The 24,946-nt window shown below is 37.6% G+C and overlaps 1 protein-coding gene across 1 annotated transcript in view; it reads right to left on the minus strand.

The window, feature by feature from the left end:
• Nucleotides 1-21,094: 21,094 nt before the first annotated feature.
• FHL5 (four and a half LIM domains 5) overlaps nt 21,095-24,946 on the minus strand; it is a 40,926-nt gene continuing 37,074 nt past the window's right edge. The window contains exon 6 of the mRNA XM_066358853.1: nt 21,095-24,468. Coding sequence (XP_066214950.1) covers nt 24,305-24,468 — 164 coding nt within the window. The 3' untranslated portion in view covers nt 21,095-24,304. The remainder of the gene's footprint in view (nt 24,469-24,946) is intronic.

Consider the following 24,946-nt stretch of genomic DNA (forward strand, 5'->3'; position numbering starts at 1 on the left):
TGGTTGAATTCATGACAGAAAAATTAAGCAAATTAAACTTCAAAAGAAACAAACTGTTCAGCAGAGAAGGAAAGAACATATTATGCTACATAAATCAATAAGAGCATTTATTTAGTCATAATAATGTGATCAATGATCTGATCAAAATTAGAATATGTTTATATTAGAAGGATGGAGATTGCGAAGTGTGTGGTGAAGGCTGGAGAGAAAGATCTAAATCTTCACCCAGATTCAAACACCAGCAAACTCCACCTTCCCAGCCCATTTACTAGCCATGTAGAGGTTGACTGCAAAAAAGTAGGAAAAGCAGGAGTTCAAGACATGTTTGTTTGGATGAATGCCCAATCTCTCTACAGTCCAAGCCATTGGTCTGTGTGCTTGAGGAAAGCAGACATTAAATATAACAGAGTGCGCCGTGGCCGGTTGGCTTAGCGGTAGAACATCGGCCCAGCATGTGGAAGTCCCGGGTTTGATTTCCGGGCAGCCAATCTTAGAGTAAGAGGGACACAGACAAAGAGAGGCACTTAAAGTTCATTGCCCAACAAAAAACTAAGCTCTGTATATGTCTGCTTCCAGTGAACCACAGTGTAATACCAAAGTGTGGAATTCATGCTCTATTTGTACTCTAGACTTATTGCTACTGGCAAGGGTTCATCTGGTTCTAGGTGAACTGATTGCGGTTAAATATTAAACCAATACTCTAACTAATGATTCCTAACCATTAAATGTACCTAAGTGATGTAGCCCACTCTAAGCTAGTCAATAGGATTAGAGTGGCCTCCAGTGATAGGCAATGTTTTGGTCATTATGCAAAGTTTCTTGCAACAAATAATGACTTTCTTAGGTTTAATGAGACAGAAGCAGCATGGCGGGATGGGGGGGGGGGCGTTGGCTTTGCAGGTAGAGAAGTCTTGTGTGTTATGTGTCTTCAGCCAATACTTAAATCATTAGCTCCCTCATCTGTAAAATAATGATACTGATACTTTCCAGTATTATTGTAAAGGTTAAATGATTAAACATAAAAAATGGGCCCAACTCAGGGTCTGACATAGATTTAGAATACAATAATTTTTAGTTGCTTTATTTCTCTGTGAATAAAAAAGAAATGGTCCTGGGTAATTGACTGTAAAATTGATCTTTTGTCTAACTGAAAGTGGAGAGGAGCTCACCCTTGTAATCACATTAGGTCTTTTCTATTTTATTATTGCCAGAAAAGTGGTGGTCTGTCGACCCTGTTAGCTTTAATCTCCATAACTATTTTAGGTGAAAGAAAGCTGAGAAACTCAGTATTGGTAAAGAGCCAGACGCTCTTGATTGTTCAACTGATATTAATTAATCCTCAGTAGCAGCATTTTGGCAACAGATCTTGACTTGTGTGACCTTTCATGCTGGGTTAGAAATTATTCTCCAATGACTCCTTTTCTCAGCCAAGCCCTTCAAAACCTTCTTAGGCTGCTGGCAGAATTCCACAAGCACTACAGTTTCCTGAGAAGTCTGAAGTTGGCACCTTAAATGTGTTATTGCTAAATAAGTGAAATGTGAGACATTACATAGCCAATTTTGGTGATGGAAGATACCCAAATAATCATTTTAAATATGCAAAAATTCCCACTCTGAGCTCTTCAGATCTGCTGAGGCTCAGGAGGATGGATTCAGGAAATAGCCTCCTACCTGCTGCCTCTCATCACTCAGAGGCCTGTGGGTACTCAGCACGTCCACTCACCACGGTAAGGGCTGTCGCTGGCAAAACACATGTTTCTCTCAGAGGACAAGCAGCTTAAACTTAGTGCCTTGGGTAGCATCATTTCTACATTACTTTTTAGCTTCCCAATGTTACTTTTTCTCCTGTTGTACATGAAAAGGTTTCTTAGGTGATTTTATTTTGTATTTGAAATGAAGGCAGCAGGAGTCACAAAGCTGAAACCAGCAGTTGACACTTCTAACCTTACCGGGGCCTCTTACTGTCTGAGGTGATAGCGTCTATGCACCAACTGAGGGCCAGGAAGGCACGTGTAATGTTCTAATCGTCTTTTGCATCCTTACGACTGCATTTTCTAGCGTAAGATGCTTAATACAATTTAGAAACCTACTGTGAGGATGCGTCTCCAGATTTTGATAATAATAGTTATTATTTTGTAATTGGAGATACTGTTACTACTATGAATTCCCTGAGGTCACTGATTTGAAACCCTGGGCTTGCCTGGACAAGGCACATAGGACAAGCAACCAATAAACAGCTAGAGTGAAGCAACTATATATTTCTCACCCTCCTGCCCCTGTAAAATCAGTAAAGAAAATCTTTAAAAAAATGGCCCTGACCAAATTCTGACTAATACAGAATATAAATTACAAAACTGTTTGCTAAAACATTGAATTAAAATTACTATCATGGTCCAGTTAGAAGGACACAATGATAGTAATGACGACAAACAACACTGACTAAGGTGTTTGACAGATTATATTAAGTCCACTTAAGATTTTGCATAAAGAAAACGACAAGTCACAGTCTGAGCACCGAAGAGTTCCATAGCATTTCTATAAATAAAAGAATCTTTAATTTCTTGAAGTTACATGGCCGGAAGAAAGGTCTCCTCCTCTCTTCCTCCCCTCCTTCTAACGCCCACTGTTGGCAGAGCCCAACGTGAAGTTGGCTGGCAAAGAAAGAAAATAACTTGCAGAGTTCAGATCCAGCATTTTAAAGTAGGAAAAGGACAGGTGGGTTTGGCTCTGAAAGGCAACAAGATAAGGGCTTAAAAAGTAAACCTAAATGGGCCCAGATATGCAGCATAAAATAGAAATAAGTAAAACCAAGTCCAACTTAAAAAAGCATAAATTGTTCTGTGAATCAGAAGAGCTTGAACACTTGAGTAGAAAGAAATGAAAGAAGAAATTCATGATTTAACCACTCATTTAATAATCGTTTTTTCTTAGTATAAAAATTGTAACCTTAATGTAATGATACGTGTAGATTACCACTGTAGGATTTCCGAAATTGGAAAATATTGGGGTTTTTTTGCTGTTCTTCTTCTTTTTCAAGCTTTATTTAGAAAATTAACTTTGGCCCCACCGGTTGGCTCAGTGGAAGAGCGTTGGCCTGGCGTACAGGAGTCCCGGGTTCGATTCCCGGCCAGGGCACACAGGAGAGGTGCCCATTTGCTTCTCCACCCTCCCCCTCTCCTTCCTCTCTGTCTCTCTCTTCCCCTCCCGCAGCCAAGGCTCTATTGGAGCAAAGATGGCCCTGGCGCTGGGGATGGCTCTGTGGCCTCTGCCTCGGGCACTGGAATGGCTCTGGACACAACAGAGCGACGTCCCAGAGGGGCAGAGCATTGCCCCTTGGTGGGCATGCCGGGTGGATCCCGGTTGGGTGCATGCGGGAGTCTGTCTGAATGACTCCCAGTTTCCAGCTTCGGAAAAATGAAAAAAAAAAAAAAAAAGAAAGAAAAATAAAAAAGAAAAAAAAAGAAAATTAACTTTAACACAGTGACATTGACCAATAAGAGTACATAGGTTTCAAGTAAACATTTCTATAGCATTTGAACTGTTGATTATGTTGTGTACCTGTCACCCAAAGTCAAATCATTTTCCATCACCTTATATTAGTTCCTCTTTACACCCTTCCTTTGGCCCCCTCCCCCTTCTCCACATCCTCTTCCCTGTCCCCAACATCCCCTTCCCCCTGGTAACCACTTCACTTTTATCTATGTCCATGAGTCTCAGTTTTATGTTTCACCTGTGTGTGAAATCATACAGTTCTTAGCTTTTTCTGATTTACTTATTTCACTTAGTATAACATTCTCAAGACCCATGCATGTCGTAAATGTCACTATATCATCATTTCTTATGGCTGAGTAGTATTCTATTGTATATATGTACCAATCTTCTTTATTCAATCCTCTATGGGGGGGTATTTGGTTGTTTTCATGTCCTGGCCACTGTGAATAATGCTGCAACAAATATATAGGTGCACGTGTCCTTAATTACCAATGTTTTTGAGTTTGGGGGGGTATATACCAGTAGAGGGATTGCTGAGTCATATGGTAGTTCTATTCTTAATTTTATGAAGAACCACCATATGTTCTTCTATAATGGTTGTACTAATTTGCATTCCCACCAGCAGTGAATAAGGGTTCCTTTTTCTCCAAAGCCTCTCTAGCACTTGTTATTATATGTCTTGTTGAGAATAGCCAATCTAACAGGTGTGAGGTGGTATCTCAGTGTAGTTTTGATTTGCATTTCTTGACTAGCAAATGATGGATGAGCATCTTTTCACATATCTGTTGGCCATTTGTATGTCTTCTTGGGAGAAGTGCCTGTTCAGGTCCTCTCCCCATTTTTTATTGGATTGTTTGCTTGTTTGTTGCTGAGCTTTGTGAGTTCTTTATATATTTTTGATATTAACCCCTTATCAGAGCTGTTGTTTGCAAATATCATCTCCTATTTAGTTGCCTGCCTATTTGTTTGGTTGTCAACTTATTTTGTTGTGCAGAAGCTTTTTAGTTTGATATAGTCCCCTTCATTTATTTTTGTCTTTAGTTCCCTTGCCTTTGGGGTCAAATTCATAAATTGTTCTCTATGGCAAAGGTCCATGAGCTTCATACCTATTGTTTTCTTCTATGTAATTTATTGTTTCGGATATTATATTTAGGTCATTGATTCATTTTGAATTCATCTTTGTGCAGGGGGACAAACTGTAGTCAAGTTTCATCATTTTGTGTGTGGCTTTCCAATTTCTTTAGCACTATTTAAAGAAGAGGCTTTCATTTCTCCATTGTGTGTTTTGGTTCCTATGTCGAAGATGATTTGTCCATGTATATGTGGTTTTATTTGTGGGTTCTCGATTCTCTTCCATTGGTCTGTGTGTCTGTTTTTCTGCCAATACCATGCTGTTTTGATTATTGTGGCCCTATAGAATAACTTGAAGTCAGGTAGTGTGATACCTCCAGCTTCATTCTTTTCCTCAGGATTGCTTTGGCTATTTGGGGTTCTCTTATGGTTCCATACAAACCTGGTAATTTTTTGTTCTATTTCTTTAAAAAATGACATTGGGATTTTGATGGAGATTGCATTAAATTGGCATATTGCTTTGGGTTATATGGTCATTTTAACTATGTTGATTTTTCCAATCCATGAACATGGAATATTTTTCTATTTCATTGTGGTTTTCAATTTCTTTCAGTAATGTTTTGTAGTCTTCAGTATATACGTCTTTCACATCCTTTGTTAAGTTTATTCATAGGTATTTTATTTCTTTGCTGCAAATGTTAAAGAAAGGGTTTTTTTTTAGTTTATTTTCCAATGTTTCATCATCACCATATAGGAAAGCAGTGAACTATTTCATATTGATTTTGTGTCCCTCGACTTTACTGTATTGGTTTATTGTTTCTACTAGTTTTCTGGAGGAATCTTTAGGGTTTTATAATATATAAAGGATCATGTAATCTGAAAAGAGTGATAACTTTACTTCTTCTTTCCTGATTTGGATACCTTTTATTTCTTTTTCTTGCCTGACTGCTTTGGGTAAAACTTCCAAAACTATATTGAATAAGAGTGGAGAGAGTGGGCAGGCTTGTCCTGCTCCTGATGTTAGAGGAAAAGCTTTCATTTTTTCATCTTTTAGTATGATATTAGCTGATGATTTGTCATATATGGCCTTTAATTGTGCTGAGGTACATTCTTTCTATTCCAATTTTATTGAGTGTATTAAACATAAAGGCATGTTGTATCTTATCACATGCCTTTTCTGTATCTATTGATAGGATCATATGAATTTTGTTTTCTGCTTTGTTGATGTGGTGTATTATGTTGATTAATATCCATATGTTGAACCATGCTTGTCCTCCTGGAATGAATCCTACTTGGTCGTAATGTATAATTTTTTTAAGGTGGTGTTGTATTCGATTTGCTAATATTTTGTTTAGAATTTTTACAACTGTATCCATTAGTAATATTGGTCTGTAATTTTCTTTTTTTTTGTTATCCTCATCAGGTTTTGGTATGAGGGTATGTTGACCTGATAAAATGTGTTGGGAAGTACTGTTCTATTTTTTTGGAAGACTTTGAGAAGAATATGTACCACATCTTTTTTGAATGTGTGGTTGAATTCAGCAGGGTAGCCATCTGGTCCTGGACTTTTGTTTTTGTGGAAGTTTTTGACAGTTGTTTCTATTTCTTTCCTGCTTATAGGTCTATTCAGGTTTTTCACGTCTTTGTGACTCATTCTAAGAAGACTGTATAGTTCTGGAAATTTATCCATTGCCTTGGTTGTTGAATTTGGAGGCATATAATCTTTCATAATATTCTACTATAATCCTTTGTATATCTATGATGTCTGTGGTAATTTCGCCTCTTTCATTTCAGATTTGTTTATATGATTCCTCCTTCTTTTTTCTTTTGTGACTCTAGCCAATGGTTTGTCCCTTTTATTGATCTTTTCAAAAACCAGCTCTTTGTCATATTAAATTTTTCTATAGTTTTTTGTTCTCTATTTTATTTAGCTCTGCTCTAAGTTTTACTATTTCCTTTCTTCTGCTGACTTTGGGTTGCCTTTGTCCTTCTTTTTCTAGTTCCTTAAAGTGTGTTGTTAGGTTATTTACTTGGGATCTATCCTGTTTCTTGATATAAGCCTGTATTAATTGATATAACCTTCCCTCTTATTACTGCTTTCATTACATCCCAGAAATTTTGATATATTGTGTTATCATTTTCATTTGTCTGTATATATCTTTTGATCTCTGCTTTTATTTCTTCTTTGACCCAGTCATTTTTTAGAAGTATGTTGTTTAATTTCCACATTCTTGTAGGTTTCTTTACTTTCTTTTTATAGTTGAATTCTAATTTCAAAGCCTTATGATCAGATAATATGCTTGGTATCATTTCAATCTTCCTGAATTTGTTGATGTTAGTTTTGTGGCCCAATATATAGTCTATTTTTTTTTTTGTATTTTTCTGAAGCTGGAAACGGGGAGGCAGTCAGATAGACTCCCGCATGCGCCCAACTGGGATCCACCCAGCACGCCCACCTGGGGGCAATGCTCTGCCCATCCGGGGTATCGCTCTGCTGCGACCAGAGCCACTCTAGCACCTGGGGCAGAGGTCAAGGAGCCATCCCTAGTGCCCGGGACATTTTTTGCTCCAATGGAGCCTCGGCTGCGGGAGGGGAAGAGAGAGACAGAGAGGAAGGAGAGGGGGAGGGGTGGAGAAGCAGATGGGCGCCTCTCCTGTGTGCCTTGGCCAGGAATTGAATCCGGGACTTCTGCACGCCAGGCTGATGCTCTACTACTGAGCCAACCGGCCAGGGCCTATAGTCTATTCTTGAGACTGTTCCATGCAAACTGGAGGAAAATGTATAATCTTACATTTTGAGATGAAGTATCCTATAAATGTCTGTTATGTCCATTTGGTCCAGAGTGTCGTTTAAAGCTTATATTTTTTTATTGATTTTCTGTTTGGATGATCTATCTAAAGCCATCAATGGTGTGTTGAAATCTCCAAGTATGATCATGTTTTTGTCTGCTTCTACTTTTAGAGTAGTTAGTAGATGTCTTATATATTTTGGTGCTCCTTTGTTTGGTGCATACATATTAAGAAATGTTATGTCTTCTTGATACAATGTTCCCTTTATCATTAGGAAATGTCCATCCAAATATCTCTGGTTCAACCTTTGCTGTCTTAAAGTCAGCATTGTAAGATATGAGTATGGCTATACCTGCTTTTTTTGTATATTATGTGCTTGGAATCACTTTCCCACCTTTCACTTTGAATCTACTTTGTCCTTTCAGCGTAGATGTGTCTCTTGAAGGCAGTATATGGTTGGGTTTTGTATTTTGATCAAATCAGCTACTCTGTGCCTTTTTATTGAGTTCAGTCCATTTACATTTAGGGTAATTGTTGACATTTAAGGATTTCCTATAGCCATTTTATGTTTTGTTTTCTGGTAGCTCTGTGTCTTGGTTGGTTCTTCTATTTTCTGTTTTAGTTGCTTTTGTTTGGTGATATTCCATGCTTTTTTTGCCCTGTTTCTTCTTTTCTTAAGCTGTGTGTTTTAGTAGTGGCTTTTTTTGTGGGTGATTAGCATTTTAGGTTATTAAGAGAAAAACATCAATATGTACAATAATCCTTTGTCTTATGAGTGTTCCTGCACTCCATCATCCTTTCTTACTGCAGATTTTTGTCTTCTCCCCTTTTAAGTTATTGTTGTTTCAGATTATCCTTGTTTTTATTGTGACCTTGTTGGAGCTTTTACTTGTAGTTTTGTTTTGTTTTGTTCTTTGTATCTGGTCAAATAACCCTCTAGTATTTTTTGCAGTGGGGATTTTTTTCTGGTGATAAATTTCCTCAGCTTCAAAAAAAAAATTCCCTCAGCTTCTGTATGTCTGTAAAAATTTTTGTTTCTCCTTCATATTTAAATAATAACTTTGATAGATATAGTATTCTTGTCTGGTACTTCTCTTCTTTCAGTACTTTGAATTTGGTTCTACTCTCTTCTGGCTTGTAAATTTTCTTCTGAGAACTTTGATGATAAACTAATGAGCTTTCCCTTATATGTTATGGTCTTCTTTTCCCTAGCTGCCTTGAAGATTCTTTCTTTATCATTGATTTTTGATAACCTTTTTCAATGCGACTTGGAGTAGGTCTGTTTGGGTTGACATAACTTGGCACCTGTTTGCTTCTTGGATCCAGGGCTCTAACTCTTTCCATAGACTTGGGAAATTCTCATTAATTATTTGTTTGAATAGGCTCTCCATTGTCTTCTTTCTCTTTTCTTCTTCTGAAATACCCATTATTCTTATATTGCTATTTCTGATGAAGTCAGATAATTCTTACAGAGCTCTCTCAGTTTTATTTAATTCGTGAGTCTCTCTTCTTTTCCTTCTGTAGCATCTCTAGTTGCTTATCTTTGATGTCACTGATTCTTTCCTCTATCTAGCTTGTTGTATTAGCTAAATGTTCTATCTCAGTCTTCAATTCACGTATTGAGTTCTCCACCTCTGTTTTTAAAGTTTTAATCTCCTTTATGAGGTGTTTGTTTTGTTCATTAGTTTGTTTTCTGAGTTAACTAAATTGCCTTGGTGTCTTCCTGCATCTTGTTGAGTATTTTTAGAACTTCAATTTTTAATTCTCTATCATTTATCTCCAAGGTTTCCATGTGATTGATATTTTAATTCTGAACTATGTCTGTTTCTTGTGTAGGCATGGTATTTGATTTAGTCTTCTTTGATGGCATTTGAGAATGATATTGTTAAGAACCCTAACAAAAAAAATAAACAGCAACTAAAAAGATGAAAAATCAACATAAATATAATAAAATTTAAAAAATTATGACAAGAAGGAAACCCACAGAAAAAATATTGAAAGCAAACAAAAAAAAAATCAAAAACAAAACACCCACAAAAAATAAGAATAAAAAGTATAAAAACTAAAGAAAATGAAATTCAAAAGAGGATAAAGAATAAGAGGGGAAAAAAGAGAAAAGAAAAAATAAATTTAGGTTTTGAGAAGTTTCTTCCTGTAGGTGTCGCTGTGTTACAACTTTTAGCTGTGTGAAGTTCCTGGGCTGTCCACTGCTGAGATGTTGCTGTGGCAATGATGCCAGCGGGGCCACAGTTGCTTTGGTGAGTGGGGCTTTTGTGAGAGCTTTCTGGCTTCGGCTTTCTGGCTTCAGCTTTACAGCTTTATGCCTCTAGCAATGGCGATCTCGGCTTTTGGGCACTCCTTCCCGGATCTGAACAGACCTGAGGACCGGATGTGGAGCACCTCTGTTCTCCAGGGAAGAGAGTGGCTCTGGAGAGCTAGCTGTGGGGTTTGTCTCTGCCAGTGTACTGCGAGGTGAGGGAGGCAGGATGTGGGAGGCTGGGGGGCTGCACGTTAGTTTTCCCTGTCTCTGCTGAATGCAGACTGCAGTTAGCGGGAACACTGGCCGTGATCCTGTGCTTTGTCTGCTTTGGTTTATCTCCCTCTCTGCCCCTCTATCTCACTGCTCCACCTGGCAGATGGAGACCCATTCACTCTGAGTTTCTGTCTCTGTACCACTCAGATAAAATCCAGAGAGCCCATAGCTTAAATATTATCACCAATCCTCAGTTTTGGGGACATACAGTAGACTTCTGTGGTTTGTTAAGTCACCATATTTCTATATTTCACACAATTTATCTACTGACATTTGACATAGAAGAAACGATTTTTTCTACAGTAAATGGTTTCTAAGAAGATCACAACTATCTAACAAGAATTAAACAGAGTCTGAACTCTGGACAAAGTGCTAGTGGAAAATAAGGTAAACTTCAGTGCAGTACTGAGACCCTTTACATTTTTCCTGGTTAAAATTTGCCTGATAATCTGCTTCCTAGAAATAAAAATTTAATTCCTCAATACTAACCCACTCTCTTTAGGGCCAGGGCATTCATTAATAAATGGGGTCTAGATAAAATGGGTTCTAATACGGTAATTATTACTTTAAATATCATAAAATGGTGATTTTTTTTTTTACGACAGCCTTTTATTTTAGGGACTCACGCTAAAGTATTTACAAATGAAGTAATATGGTGTCTGGGATTTGCTTCAAAATAATCCATAAGTGGAAGGAACTAAGTAGAGCTATAGATAAAAGGCTAGCCAGGAGTTAACAATTGTTAAATTTGTGTGATGGGTACCTGAGTGTTTATTATACTCTACTTTTGCAAGTTCTCTATCATAAAAAATTAAAAAACATACAGCGATCACCCTTAGCGGCATTAAGTTGTGAACATGATTACTCTCCAAAAGTTCATAGCAACTATCCTTCATGCTTATCACTTTGCTCTGCCCCGAGGTCTTTCTTTAGCAAGCAGTGCTGATTAAAAGCATTAATGACTTTTCAAAGAGAAGCTCCGGAAACTCAGCTTGATTTGTCCTGTGTGGGAGAATCTATACTCCAACTGCCTGTGTTTCTGGGGAAGCCCTTCCTGCTGGGTCAGGAGACCTGCCTGTTCAGATGCTAAAGAAATAAATAAAAAAAATTCTGAAAGGAGAGGAAGAGTGTGGCCACAGTTCAGTTTTTATGAGTCTCTATGAGCCATGGAGTCAATCCATGTCAATTGATGTTTATAAGATTTACTCAAGAGTTTTCCTGAAAATTCTAATAAGTGCATTTCAAATGCTCTTCTCTTGCAAACTACTGAGTTCAATTATAATTTCACCCAGAAAAACAAATTTATTTCTAAATGTATTGACTTCTTTTTTTTTTTTTTTAAGAATTAACCATTGCTATAGCTTAGTTTTCATAATGTGCTATGCCAATTTTCCAACCTGGTAGACAGCAATGGCTTAAATAACAATGTAGAAACCATTAATGTTGGTGCAGGTAAAATTTTAGATACAGTTAGAAAACAAGACAGGAAAATAGATGTAGTTCTTTCATTAATCAACTATTAATGAGGGAATTATGACATAAAGTTATCGGACTCTGGAACCAGACTGCTGAATTGAGTCTCAACTTTCCCTTTTACTGCGTGAACTTGAGCAGTTGTGATACTTTTCTGGGTCTTACTCTTCCCAAGTTTTGTCATAATGTTGTGGATTAACTAAATTAATGTTCATAAAGGATCTAGAACAGAATTGTATCTTGCACTCATGAAGCTTATAGTAATAGACTAGTTGTTAGATATCAATCCTAGAATGTTAGCCCTGGAAAAAAGATTATAATGTCTAGTCTAATCTTTTTATTTTATAGTTGAGAAGCTTTGAAGAAATACTGGTGTCCAGGCTCTACCATCAAAGAACTGAAGTTTAGGGTAGGAGCCCCAGGTGAGTCTAATGTGCAGCCAGGGATAAAAAATGTGACTTGAAAGTTATTGAAATCTATCTTCTAGTACCTGACATCTAGATGGAATATTTTTCTCCCTCAGCTATTCTCCCAATATGTCTGTACATCTGCTCTTACTATGTTAAAGCAGAGCAATACAAGCATATAATAAGTATGCTCATACCTAATATTTATTCCTTTGGAAACCTCTGATTTTTATTTCCCAGTTTAAAAATAGTCATTTGTTTTAGACTGCCATGTGTGAAAAGGCCGGCATTGCTAGGCGTTGAGGTGAAAGCGCTGTGCATCAATCTGAAGCCTAGAAAAGAACCTGGAATCCAGTGAGGTTACTTTGGACAGTAACAATTATCTGCCATCTAGTGGAGAATTCAAAGAATAAACCATGTCTTTATTGTTAGAAAATGAACATTATCACAAAGCTATGACTTCTAAGCCTCCTGCTACTGAAAGGAAATTTTTTTTGTAATAGCAAGATAATTAGTTTTTCACAAACTATGTCTCAAAGGTACTCTTTTATTTTTAATGATTTGACGACTCTTTTTTTTTTTTTTTGTATTTTTCCGAAGCTGGAAACGGGGAGAGACAGTCAGACAGACTCTCGCATGCGCCCGACCGGGATCCACCCGGCACGCCCACCAGGGGGTGACGCTCTGCCCACCAGGGGGCGATGCTCTGCCCCTCCGAGGCATCGCTCTGCCGCGACCAGAGCCACTCTAGCGCCTGGGGCAGAGGCCAAGGAGCCATCCCCAGCGCCCGGGCTATCTTTGCTCCAATGGAGCCTCGCTGCGGGAGGGGAAGAGAGAGACAGAGAGGAAGGAGAGGGGGAGGGGTGGAGAAGCAGATGGGCGCTTCTCCTGTGTGCCCTGGCGGGGAATCGAACCCGGGACCCCTTGCACGCCAGGCCGACGCTCTACCACTGAGCCAACCGGCCAGGGCCGACGACTTATTTTTAATGTAAAAAATTTCATTATGTTATTTCTTTTAATGTTGCCAAGAAACATTAAAATTATAAACCCGCAAAATACAAATGCAGATGTACACAATTCCTAAAAGTTTGCATACTTATAGGCGTGTGACATAGATAGATGTGCTCATACTGGCTCTTATTACAACTTCTCCTTTGGAATGTTAGAGACAGTAGTGTTCAAAGTTAAGACCATGAGCTGCAAAGCCAAACCAGATTTAAAATTTGGGCTCTTCCTTGTACTGCCTGTGAGACTTGGAGAACTTAGCCTCTTTGAGCCTCAATTTCTCCATTGGATAATGACAACACCTGCCTCACAGGGCTGCTGGAGGGATTAACTCCACGAAAAGCACTTAGTGTTCAATGCAGTGGTGGGGTTCAGCCAGTTTGCACCGGTTCGGCTGGACCGATACCTAATTTTTGTTGATGTTAAAATGGCACTTGTAATCAGGGTTCTCTCTAAGGTGGGAGCCTGGGCAGCCGCCCAATGTGGAAATCACAAATTTACATTCCTTACTCTTTTTTAATGTTCATCTGCACAACAGTGTATTCTAAATGCCCGCAGTAATGTTCATTCATCCATAGGTGAAAAATTTGCAAGTGAGGATGCCAATCAAGAAGCAATATGAAAGTATCTTGAATAACAGCTTTACTGTTTTCTGTCGGGTATTATTTAATATCTTTTCATTAATATTTTAAAACCCTTTCTTATAACATAATGTATTGTTCTTACATAAGTATTAAATGAGTGAAATAATAAACTACCTTTCAGTGTATTTTTTTTATTGTTAAAATGTCATTAGGGCAGAGAACCAGTTGTTAAGTTATTTGAATCCCACCACTGGACCTACTGGAGAACCCACAGAGGCTGCTGTGTAAGATGGAGCCATGATCAGGTCCTAGTAACGAAACATTTATCTGGTGGAGGATGTATGAAGGATACATAGAAGGATCTGAGGCCTTTGAGGCACAGAAACATTTCCCTAGGAGGCAATCCCAAGAGGCCAGGTGAGAGGAAATGAAGCCTCAAACTGTGAAAGTGAAAAGCAGAAAACAGACTTAAAACACATCCAACAGGAACAGGGCTGGTACCAGCAGGAAGCGGGCAGCATGTGGAAAACGGGAAATGAGGATGCTAGGCTTGCTGCACAGACGGGAGGAACAGGTGCCCAGACAGTCAGCAAAGCCGGCAGCATGAACTCTGCAGTCAGAACCACCGGTATGGTAATGACTCAAAGAAATCATTTCAATCTCTTTATACCTCAATTTCCTCATTCGTAAAAAGGGAATAATTTAAAAGTACCACTTTATTCAGTTGTTGCGAAAAACAAGGACAAGCACTACTTCTCACATTGCTGGGGACATGGTGAGTGCTCACCCCTTGGGGCTGAGTTTTGAGGCTGTACTAGGGAATGTATGTGAAGAGTAAGGCAGTCCCTGTAGAACCTGCACTGAAGTCAGAAGTGTTTGAAAGAGAGGTTGCTCCCACCTTACGTTTGGCAATTACTCACAAAGAAGATAATTAGCTGAGAATTTTTCAACAATTATTGCACATTAGAAAATGAGCCACAGCCTGACCTGTGGTGGCACTGTGGATAAAGTGTTGACCTGGAACTCTGTGGTCGCCAGTTCAAAGCCCTGGGGCCTGCCTGGCCAAGGCACATATGGGAGTTGATGCTTCCTGCTCCTCTCCCCTTCTCTCTTTCTCTTTCTACCTCTATCTCTCCCCTCTCTAAAAATAAATAAATAAAGTCTTAAAAAAAAGTGAACCACAAATTTTCAGTTATGAAAATACTCATGGGAATGTAAAATACAGTATAGGGAAGGTAGTCAATACTATTGTAATAACTATATGGTATCAGAGAGGTACTAGACTTATTGGAATGCTCACATCATACAGTATGTAAATGTCTAATCACTATGTTCAACACCTGAAACTAATATAATATTGTATGCAACTGTAATTAAAAAATAAATTTAAAAAATTAAAACAAATGAACTATAAATTAAAAAGCCCTATTTTGTATTTGGGAATTAAAATAATGGTACGTTTTGCTATTATCCTCTTTGTAAATTGGCAAAGGCTTCCTTTCAGGAGCTAGAAACATACCTCTTCTGAGGAATAAAGAGAGATTTCATGAAAAACCTAAGAATGTGAATTAGACTAAAGTTTCAACACCTGATGTCAATTTGTTTTATTTCCCCCAGCCTCGGGGCCTGCGTCTGAACACGTGCTAGCTGTAGCCTCCCCAGCTTGAGAAGCCATGTACAGAGTTTGGTATAGACTAGAGGCACCAGGCAGTATGGATCCAGAAATGTGCCTAGATGTTTGCAGTCTGGAATTCCATCCAAGGTAAGAACAGTCTGACTTTATGTGCAGAGGGAATTAATGTAAATTAAGAGAAAGAAAACAATGAAATAGAAATGTGAAATTGTCAAGAAAAGGGGAAATTTAAGGAGGAACAAGAGGAATGCTGTGCCCTGGGAGGACTGAGGCAGCCCGTGGATGCTGGTCCAGTGTGGTAAGAGAATTCAAGATGCCCAAAGTTACACATACTCAGCAATAGGTTCAAGAAAACTTGTCTGCAGTTTTGAGAGACAAAGGGAATGCATTTTGCAGTGTAAGCAAAGTAAGTACAGTTACATTTCTAACTAACTATCTCTAAGTACGTGATTACCTAGCTTGTTGGACAGATTGACTCCAAATTTCACAGGCAGATTTGAGATAGTCTGGCTTAACATAAGAGCTATGAGTGGATGCGACAATCCATGTGGGAAGCCCAAGAAGAGAAACTTCAATATAGGCAGGTATTCTCCAGAGAACCTGAAAATTAAGTGGCTCAAGACAGCCATGTGGATGATGATTGAGAGAAGCATACTGTACAGATTAGTAATCTATGAACAGAGGAAACAGTAATATCACATTCAAAAATTCAAAGCAGTCATTTGAATTTGCAATCTAGCTACCTCTTATATGGGTAGCTTATCAAATAATCAAGGTGAGTAGCAAAAGGGATTTACATATTTATCATGGTTATTGACAATCAACAGAGAGAATATTATATTACAGCAGTTACACTTTCACAACTAGAATTTAATTCAGCAAGTATTTATTGGTTGTCTACCAAGTGCCAGATATTTTGGTAGAAATTAGATTTATAAAGGGTGAGTAAATGCATTATCTCATTCTAGAAAATGGGGTGAGAAGAAAGGTGAAAGTAATTAACATTTAATAACATAATAAGTTAGATATGTTCTAGGTAGATGTGAGGCAAATTTCTTTCATTTCATTTACTATTTACAGCAACTTTTGTAATTTATTTTAGGAAAACTGAAGCTTAGCTAGTTTAGTAACTTCCAAATGTCATACACCCAGGAAGTGGCACACCTGGGAACTGAACCCAGTGTTTCTGGCTCCAAATACCATCATCTTTTAATTAAACTGCCTCCCATGTCTAACTGTAATATAAATCAAGTTGTTTCAGGTGCTCATATAATTGTAAACGAAGTTGCAAAAGTGATCAACTTTTTTTTTTCTTTTAAGAGATGATAGTAAAGATTTCACACAGGAGCTAACTTTGATCTGGGCTTTAGAAGTAGATTAAAATTTTGACAGGCAGGTAAGAGGAGAATCTTAGTTACAGGACAATGAAAAGAAAAGGTATTTTGGGGAAACAAAATAAACCTTGCAAGGCAAAATTCTTAAATTTCGGCTTTTATAAGAGGATTTAGATACAGGGGGTTGGGGGGAGGGAGGAGCCACGGCAGAGTGAAAAACAACGTTATTAAGATACACTTTACATACCATATAATTCATTAAATTTAATTATACAATTCAATAATTTTTAGTAATTTTACCTAGTCTTGCAACTATCACCATCAACCAGTTTAAAAATATTTTTATTCCCTTTCTAAAGATCCCTCACGCCCCTTACAATGGAGCCCGTTACCATTCTCAGCCCCAGGAAACTCAAATCTTTCTATCTCTGTAAATTTGCCTTTTTTGACCATTTCATAAAAATGGAATTATACACATGCGGTCTTTTCTTGTCTGGCTTTTCCCACTTAGCATAATGTCTTTAAAGTTCATCCATTTCTTGGCACTTTTTCCATTTTATCATTGAATCACATTCCATTGTACGGCTATGCTATGTTTTGTTTATCTGTTCATCAACTAAATACTTGGGTTGTTCACTTTTTGCCAATTATGAATAATACTGACATGAACATCTATGTGGACATGTTTTCATTTCACTTGGGTACATATCTAGGTGTAGAAAGGCTGGGTTGCGTGGTAATTTTATATTTAACTTTTTGAGAAACTCCCAAACAGCTTCTTTCTAAAGTGGGTGCTTTGTGCCAATAATGTATTAGGTTACTGTTTCTCTACATCTTAACAGCATTTGTTATTGCCTGCCTTGTATATTATAGCCATTATACATAGTTGGGTGAAATGCTATCTTGTGGTTTTAATTTGCGTTTTCTTAAGAAATAATGGTATTGAGCATCTTTTTTATTTGCCCAAGACATAAATTCTAAAATCTAAAGGCTTTGATTGGATATTGCATTAACTAAGATGGAGAACATAAGAAGATAAATGGAATTCATAGAAAGATAAAGTTATCAGCAGTCCACATTATATATATATATATATTTTTCTTTTTATTTTTCTGAAGCTGGAAACAGGGAGAGACAGACAGACTCCCGCATGCGCCCGACCGGGATCCACCCGGCACGCCCACCAGGGGCGACGCTCTGCCCACCAGGGGGCGATGCTCTGCCCCTCCGGGGGGTCGCTCTGCCGCGACCAGAGCCACTCTAGCGCCTGGGGCAGAGGCCACAGAGCCATCCTCAGCGCCCAGGCCATCTTTGCTCCAATGGAGCCTTGGCTGCGGGAGGAGAAGAGAGAGACACAGAGGAAAGCGCGGTGGAGGGGTGGAGAAGCAAATGGGCGCTTCTCCTGTGTGCCCTGGCCGGGAGTCGAACCCGGGTCCTCCGCACGCTAGGCCGACGCTCTACTGCTGAGCCAACCGGCCAGGGCAGTCCACATTATATTAAGTTGCAGTTGTCCAGAAGACAGAGAAGAACTTGGGTCTGGAACTCAGAAAAAAAATTAAAGCAGGACACACAGATTTGAGCTTAGTTACACAGAAAAGGCAGTTGAACTCATGAGACTAGATGAGTTCACTGGCAGAGAAAATGTAGAGTAAGAAGCTTTAAGAGAGAATATTTAGACGTATCTGTTTCAAATAAATAAGTAAAGGATGGTATACTGGTAGCTTTAGTGGACATGAGAGACTGGTGCTATGGATGTCACTGGGAGAAAAAAAGTTTTTCTAATGTTAATATTTTGTTGTACTATTTTGCAGAGTTTTTCTTTGCATACAAATTAATAAATTTAGCCATGTTAGATAATATCATACATGTTATTTTATTTTTTATTTATTTTATTTTATTATTTTTAGCGAGAGAGAGAGAGAGGGACAGACAGGTACAGATAGGCAGAAAAAGAAAGGGCTTCAATGAAGCATGAATTCTTCACTGAGGTACTTTAGTTGTTCATTGATTGCTTTCTTATATGTGCCTTGACCAGGGAGCTCCAGCAGAGTAAAGTGACCCCTTGCTCAAACCAGCAACATTGGGCTTCAAGTCACTGACCTTTGGGCTCAAGCCAGTGACCATGGGGTAATGTCTATGATACCATGCTCAAGCAGGAGACCCCGTGCTCAAGCCAGTGACCTCAGGGTTTTGAACCGAGGTCCTCAGCATCCCACGACAACACTCTATCCACTGTGCCACCTTAGTTGTTCATTGATTGCTTGTCACATGTTCCATGACTGGGGAGCTCCAGCTGAGTCAGTGACCCCTTGCTCAAGCCATTGACCTTGGGGTCATGTCTATGATCCCACGCTTAAGCCGGTGACCTTGGGATTTTGAATCTGGGCCCTCAGCATCCCACTCTTTCCACTGTACCACTACTGGTCATGTGTTAAATTATATTATTTTTAAAAAATAAAAAATGTATATATTTAAAGTATAAAACCTGATATCAATATATGTATACATAGTGAAATGATTACTACAGTCAGATTTGGAAGGAACAAGGGAAGGCCAACAATACTGAGACACCCCACAAGAGCATGCGAAGCTGAAGATTTTTTACTTTGGTGACTACATAGTCATGATGGCATCCAAAAAAGTAATTTCCCTTAAGTGGAGATGACAGACACCAAATTATAGTTCTCCAATTCAGAATTTTATCAAAACTTTTTATCTTTTGTCCATTTATTTTGCTTTCTTTGAATAACCTTGTAGTTTTGAAATGTTTTTATTATATGGAAAAGGTGTTTTTAAAAATCTACTTAATTTTCTATTTTTTTATTACCACATTTTTCTTCCATTTTTTAAATCCATTTTCTCTCAATTATTTCCTGTTTGAGAACTTAAATTAGAATTCTTAGGTAAACAGCTTTATAAATGATTCTGCAGAGGCAAATCAGGAATAGGCAGTCATTTGTATAAAGAAAAAATAAGCCTTTGGGAGTCAGTGCGTGGACTTCCATAAATATCAGACTTGATTTTTGTTTTGCATGTGGTGGGAATAGCATTTAATGTCACTGTTTGAGTCATTTAATGGATCTCTGTTGAAATCATTATTGTTTCTCATTCAGGGAACCCTTTATGGACATCTATTTCATGAGGTTATTACCATTCGTGGGAAAATATTTGACCCAAATACTCTCTGCTCCTCTGTGACACGGATCATAATTCTCTCATAGTGAGTTGTTCCCTTTCTCAACCAGAGACATATATAATCCAGTCATTCCAGATACACATAAATCCTGTTATTTCTTTAATAGACTCAAACTTGAGCATGAATTTTCTGTTGCTTTTTCATTTTTGATTCCCAACTTGAGAAATATTTCCCCCAACAGTATATCTGGCCCTAAAGCTAGTAATTTAAGAAAATTCTGATTGTTCAGAATTCTGAAAAAGAAATTCTCTAATTCTCTTTTGATGATGCATTTCTAGGAACCTCTAGGAAGCCACATGAATGACTGAGTGTATGGACTCATTTCTTAAGTTCTTTCGAACTGGATGGTTCAAACGAAGACTCTTGGTACCCTTTTTCTTTGGTGCCCTTCATTATGTTGAGATAATGAAATTCACATACCTTCGCTTTGGAAAAGTTGTAAGGTTAATCTATCTTCTGACATTTTCCCCAAGTCTTGACAGATTGCCTTTCTCTCTCCCTAGAAAGAGGATCTCAAAGTTCCTTAAAATTTTTTTATAGTTATCTAAATTGACTCTTGAAATGTTTCTGGCCAAATAATGATCTAAAGGTTTGATGCTCTGGGGGGAGGAGGTGTGGGATAAAAGTAATATCTTAACAAGTATAATTTCTGTTGACTTTCTCTTACATTAGAAAACCTAATCCAAGACATATAGTTTACCTTTTGAGTGCCCATTAGAATTTCATTGTATTTCAAAGCCATGTGATTTTTAAAATAAACTAGAAATGTTTACTGAGCTATGTTCTTCCAAACATTTCACCGTAAAACATGTTCTAACATTCAGTGAGTTCATAATTTAATGCAACTCAGGAGAGGGCCTAAGTAGTGTGGGTTAGCTGAAGTTGCACGAAGGTTTGTTACAGCCACCGATTCTGCTTTAGGTAAAAGGGTCTCAATTACTCCAATGTAGAAATAATAAGATATTAACAAAGACTATCTCAGTCAATACAAGAAAATTTCATTGGAGTTATTTGTGGTATATTTAGAATTATAAAAATGATAATTAAAAATAATTCTTTTAGTTTAGAATATTTAAAAAGTTGATCACTGTAAAAAAGCACAGATGTGATTCACAGAACAGGCATTACTGTTGAGGTCAGACAGAATTGAATTGTTATTCTTTTATTAATGCTCTGAAATGATACTTGAACACATAGCTATTCTGTGTGTTGTTGTAAAAATGAATGAGACAAAGATAAAGGGCATTATGTTGATTTATGTAATAAAAGTAGAAACACTACAACGTTATTCCATACCTATTCTATTTACTACCAAGTTGATTTAAAAAACTAAAATTCTAAAAACAACTTGAGAAATATGCAGTATGCAAATTTATTTGGCATAAAATTTTGAAAACCATAATTTGTAAAATACGTAAAAATTATATTATTACAATAATGAATATCTATAATTGTATTTGAAAATAATTTGTGTTCAATTAATATACTATATCTAAAACAATCATTTTCTTATTTAAAATATGAACTATTATTAATATACTAGGTAGAGTAAAAAAGTATTTTTTCCTTAGATTAAAAAACTGTGTCACTAATGTCAGACATATTTTTGGATTGACTTTTCTTTTGTGGTGATTTTTAACCAAGGTCATTTGTGATCAGTATAATTACATTTTCACAATAGTTGGCCAATCTTTCACTCCAATGTGCAACAGATTATTTTTTACATAGTGACTATGTAAATTTTGAAATCATGAGAATAGCATGAGTTACTTTTATCACACTTTATTTAATCAGTGAACCTGGAATGTTCCAAAGTCCATTGTTTAAGTGAAAATTGAAACCTTGGGTATTCTTCCTGATATCATAGAAGCAGAATTTTTTTTTGCATTTTTTGTCATCTTTAATTCAACATGAAATATTTTGGTTTGTTGTCTTGCATACTCATCTTTATCAACGGATGTAGCTCTCGGCCTGCGTTGCGTTTCTCTTTTCACTTCTATTGCCACTAATCACACTCACTGCTGCATGAGGAGACCTAGCTTTTGGACCTTGCCCTCTTCCATGCCAGGCCCTGGGAGTCATTGGTGTAATTTTTCACAAACACTGTTGTGATGCTTTTTCTTCTCTATTTAAGGCTAGTTGGTAACTTTCTATCGCATGCTATATCAAACATAAACCTTTTATCCTAAGAGTTAACATTCCCCTTTCATCTGTCCCTTCCTATTTTAGCACTCTCATTTCTTCTTGCTCTTTGGTGCAATTTCTTTGTGACTTCCAAACCATCTTGTTTTTAGCACAGGATTTGCTTCTAATTGTTTCCTGCCTGTGCATCGCATCACCGGGAGTGCAAGGCTTCCTTAGGCAGTTAATGCCATCTTTACCTGGGTCAGTTAGAGAGCTTTTCCCTTTACTGACCCGAAATCAACCATAGTTTAAGGGTCTTACTTTTATCATTGTATGCATGTCAGGCGAGTGGAGCCTCCTTTCTTAGTTGTTTTGCATATGTGTGTTGTGTCTGTAGTGGCACTTTTTACAATCTGATTGGAAAGGACCTCTACATCTGACACCCCACATTTCTATAACCTGACCTACCCCCACTTCATCCCAGAACTGTAACAGCTCAAGCTCTAACTGTCCATAGACATGCTTTATATTTGATGACTAAGCTACATTCTAAATGTAGAATTACTTATATGCAAGAGTATATATACTTAAGTATCTATATCAAAGAATAACAAAACCTCTAATTCAGCAATGATTTTGTGAATTATAATTACATAGATAGAAAGCAAGCCTGATCGCGTGCCCTCACCCCATCCCCCACACACAATAAAATGCCTAAATATTACCAATTGTTTAACCAAGAAAACATCACTTTTGTATGTTTTTATATAAGTGGTTAACTGAGACAATGTTACATGTTATATATCCGTCCAAACTTAGAATGGCTTGGTTTTCTTAAAAAGTAATACACTATTATTTTCTAGAACATAGGACAGTTGGCATATTTAGTTCTTTACCTGTTATGTGAAATTTCCAACAAATCAGGAAAAAATATTGATAGTTTTTCCTACATTTTATAAAGTGAATGTGAGAAAATATCTTGGTGTTGTTAATACAAAAGAAAATTATTACTGTCATATAGCCTGTGTAGCATGACCTTTTCTAAGTTGTTAGCATCTCCACATGTCCTTGCATTTTAAACTATCTTAAAAATTGTGTTTCCATAACAATTTTAATTGAATCTCCTGTGATGCTATTTTAATCATGGTAATCAGCCACAGCATATAATTAGATTTCAATCAGAAACTTTAATGCCATGTAATACTCTCAGTGTAGATACATAAAAATGTTATGTCTATGAGTTTCTCCTCCTAACCCCCCCTCCAACTCCACTCAAGTGCACTTAAAAAGGGTGATAATTGACCATAGGGAGCAGAGGTTGCTTTCCATTTGTTCCACCCAATGTGGCAAATATTGTCCAGGGGCAGCTAAACTTTTTACTATGTCCTTTATGGCCAATAAAAACTGACATGTTTGTAGAATGGCTGCTTAGGGTCGAGAGTGCACCTCTGGGTCATACAGGGGACTGGAGCTCTGAGGCATGGTTGGCATGGGCAAGGAGAGTGGCACAGATGTGGGGGAACAGTGGGAGGGCTAGTCTATGGCCCATATTGCTCTATTCTATTGCTTTACAGGTCCTGAATTACCAGCAGTGAATTATTCTTTTTCAATTCTTATTATTACCAGAATTCTTTAAAGCTCCCTTTTATGTCTTTCCATTAATCATCTATGTAATTTTAGAAGTCAAAATGCATGAGGCTCAGAGCTAATTATGCATTCTATTATTCCTTTAGATATCTGGATGAAAGTCATGTTCCAACATTCAATCCCTTACCTAAAACTCATTTCCACAAGTGATGATTTAATGATCTATTTACTTTAAAGGTTTGCCTTTGGGGACAATGATAATCCTGGTTCGCTCATTTGAAAGAATAGTCATTTGCTTTCATGAAATCTGTAAGTCTTCAGAAAAATCATGTGGGCTTTGAAAATGCATTTAATAAAAAATGTGTTGAAACCCACATTTTGACTATGCCTAGGTACATGCAGAGGAACTGTTATATCTATAGAGTGTATGAAAGCCACAGATCCTATGATTCTCTGATCCCATTGCTTAAATACAGGAACCAACTAACTGCAGAAGCAGAGTGGATGAGGACAAATTGCAGTTTTGTTTTTCAAAGTCTGTACGTGTGAGTAATCAAAGAATGATAAAATGACAGAATTCTTAAATGTGATTATTGCTAATCAGTTTTCCCTGATCACTGTTGTTCTACTATTCATATCCTGTTATATATAAATAGCTTGCTAAGAACACAAACATTAGTCTTATGTATGCCTTTTAATTTATCTCTTAATTTCCTTTTTACTCTGCAGCTTTGAAAAACATCTGTCTTCAGTAATAACATCCATGACTTCTAGAATAATATAGGTCATGTACTTGATCACAATAAAGAGACAATTCCTATGTTTCTAACAGCAGAGTGCAGTATTTTGCAAGGAGAGGTGCCTTTGTGATTTAGTGTATATTCATTTGATAGACTGTGCTTTTTCTGTGCTCTTATAATACAGTTCAATCAGAATGTGTGCAAAAAACCCTTCTGCTATGAATTCTACATTAATATTTTCTAAAAATTAAGTCAGAAATATGGCTTCAACCAAGTTCTGGATTTAGTGAGAACACAAGCTGGGTGGATTTTTGGTTGGGGAGGACTACATCCTTCTAGATGTCAGTCTCCACCCCAGAAGCACATTTGCGGCAGAAGATTTCCTCGTTCTGGGTCAGGAAGCCTTCCCCCACCAGGGAGATGGAGCACTTCCCACAGTTAAAGCATTCGCTGTGCCACTGGCGGTTTTGAAAGCAGATAAACTTGGCACCTCTGAGACCTGTAAAGGAATTGGAGAAAAAGAATCACCTCTTCTTTCAATGAATAGATTGACCATTCTATCAGGAACTCTTCCAGGAACTGGAAATACAGCGAGGCTATACCAAAGCAGGTAACCTAAAAGAGAATGCCGCCCGCTGGCTTTCTGTCTAACTGGGAATGACACCCACAGGCAAGTTCCTCCAATGAGATCCAGTCTCTGGTGAGTTTCCAGTGAAATGTTTCCATAATCTGCACAAATAGGTAGAACTTGGATATAAAAAGCGCATATTTTTGGAAACAGATAGGACTGCTGAAACAGAGAAGGGAATACAGTGTAGCGAGTGGGAAGAGCTGTTCCTTACAGAGATCTTGCTCCTTTCTCTCTTTGTGCCCTTCTTTCCTCAGAGCAACGCTAAGATAAAATAAAATAAATGTGTACTTCCTACCCTGATGTCTGATATTTTGATGCCATTTTAGTTTTTTTCCCCCCTCCCTTT

The sequence above is a fragment of the Saccopteryx leptura genome, chromosome 1 (genome assembly GCF_036850995.1).
Source record: "Saccopteryx leptura isolate mSacLep1 chromosome 1, mSacLep1_pri_phased_curated, whole genome shotgun sequence".
NCBI classification, from domain to species: domain Eukaryota; kingdom Metazoa; phylum Chordata; class Mammalia; order Chiroptera; family Emballonuridae; genus Saccopteryx; species Saccopteryx leptura.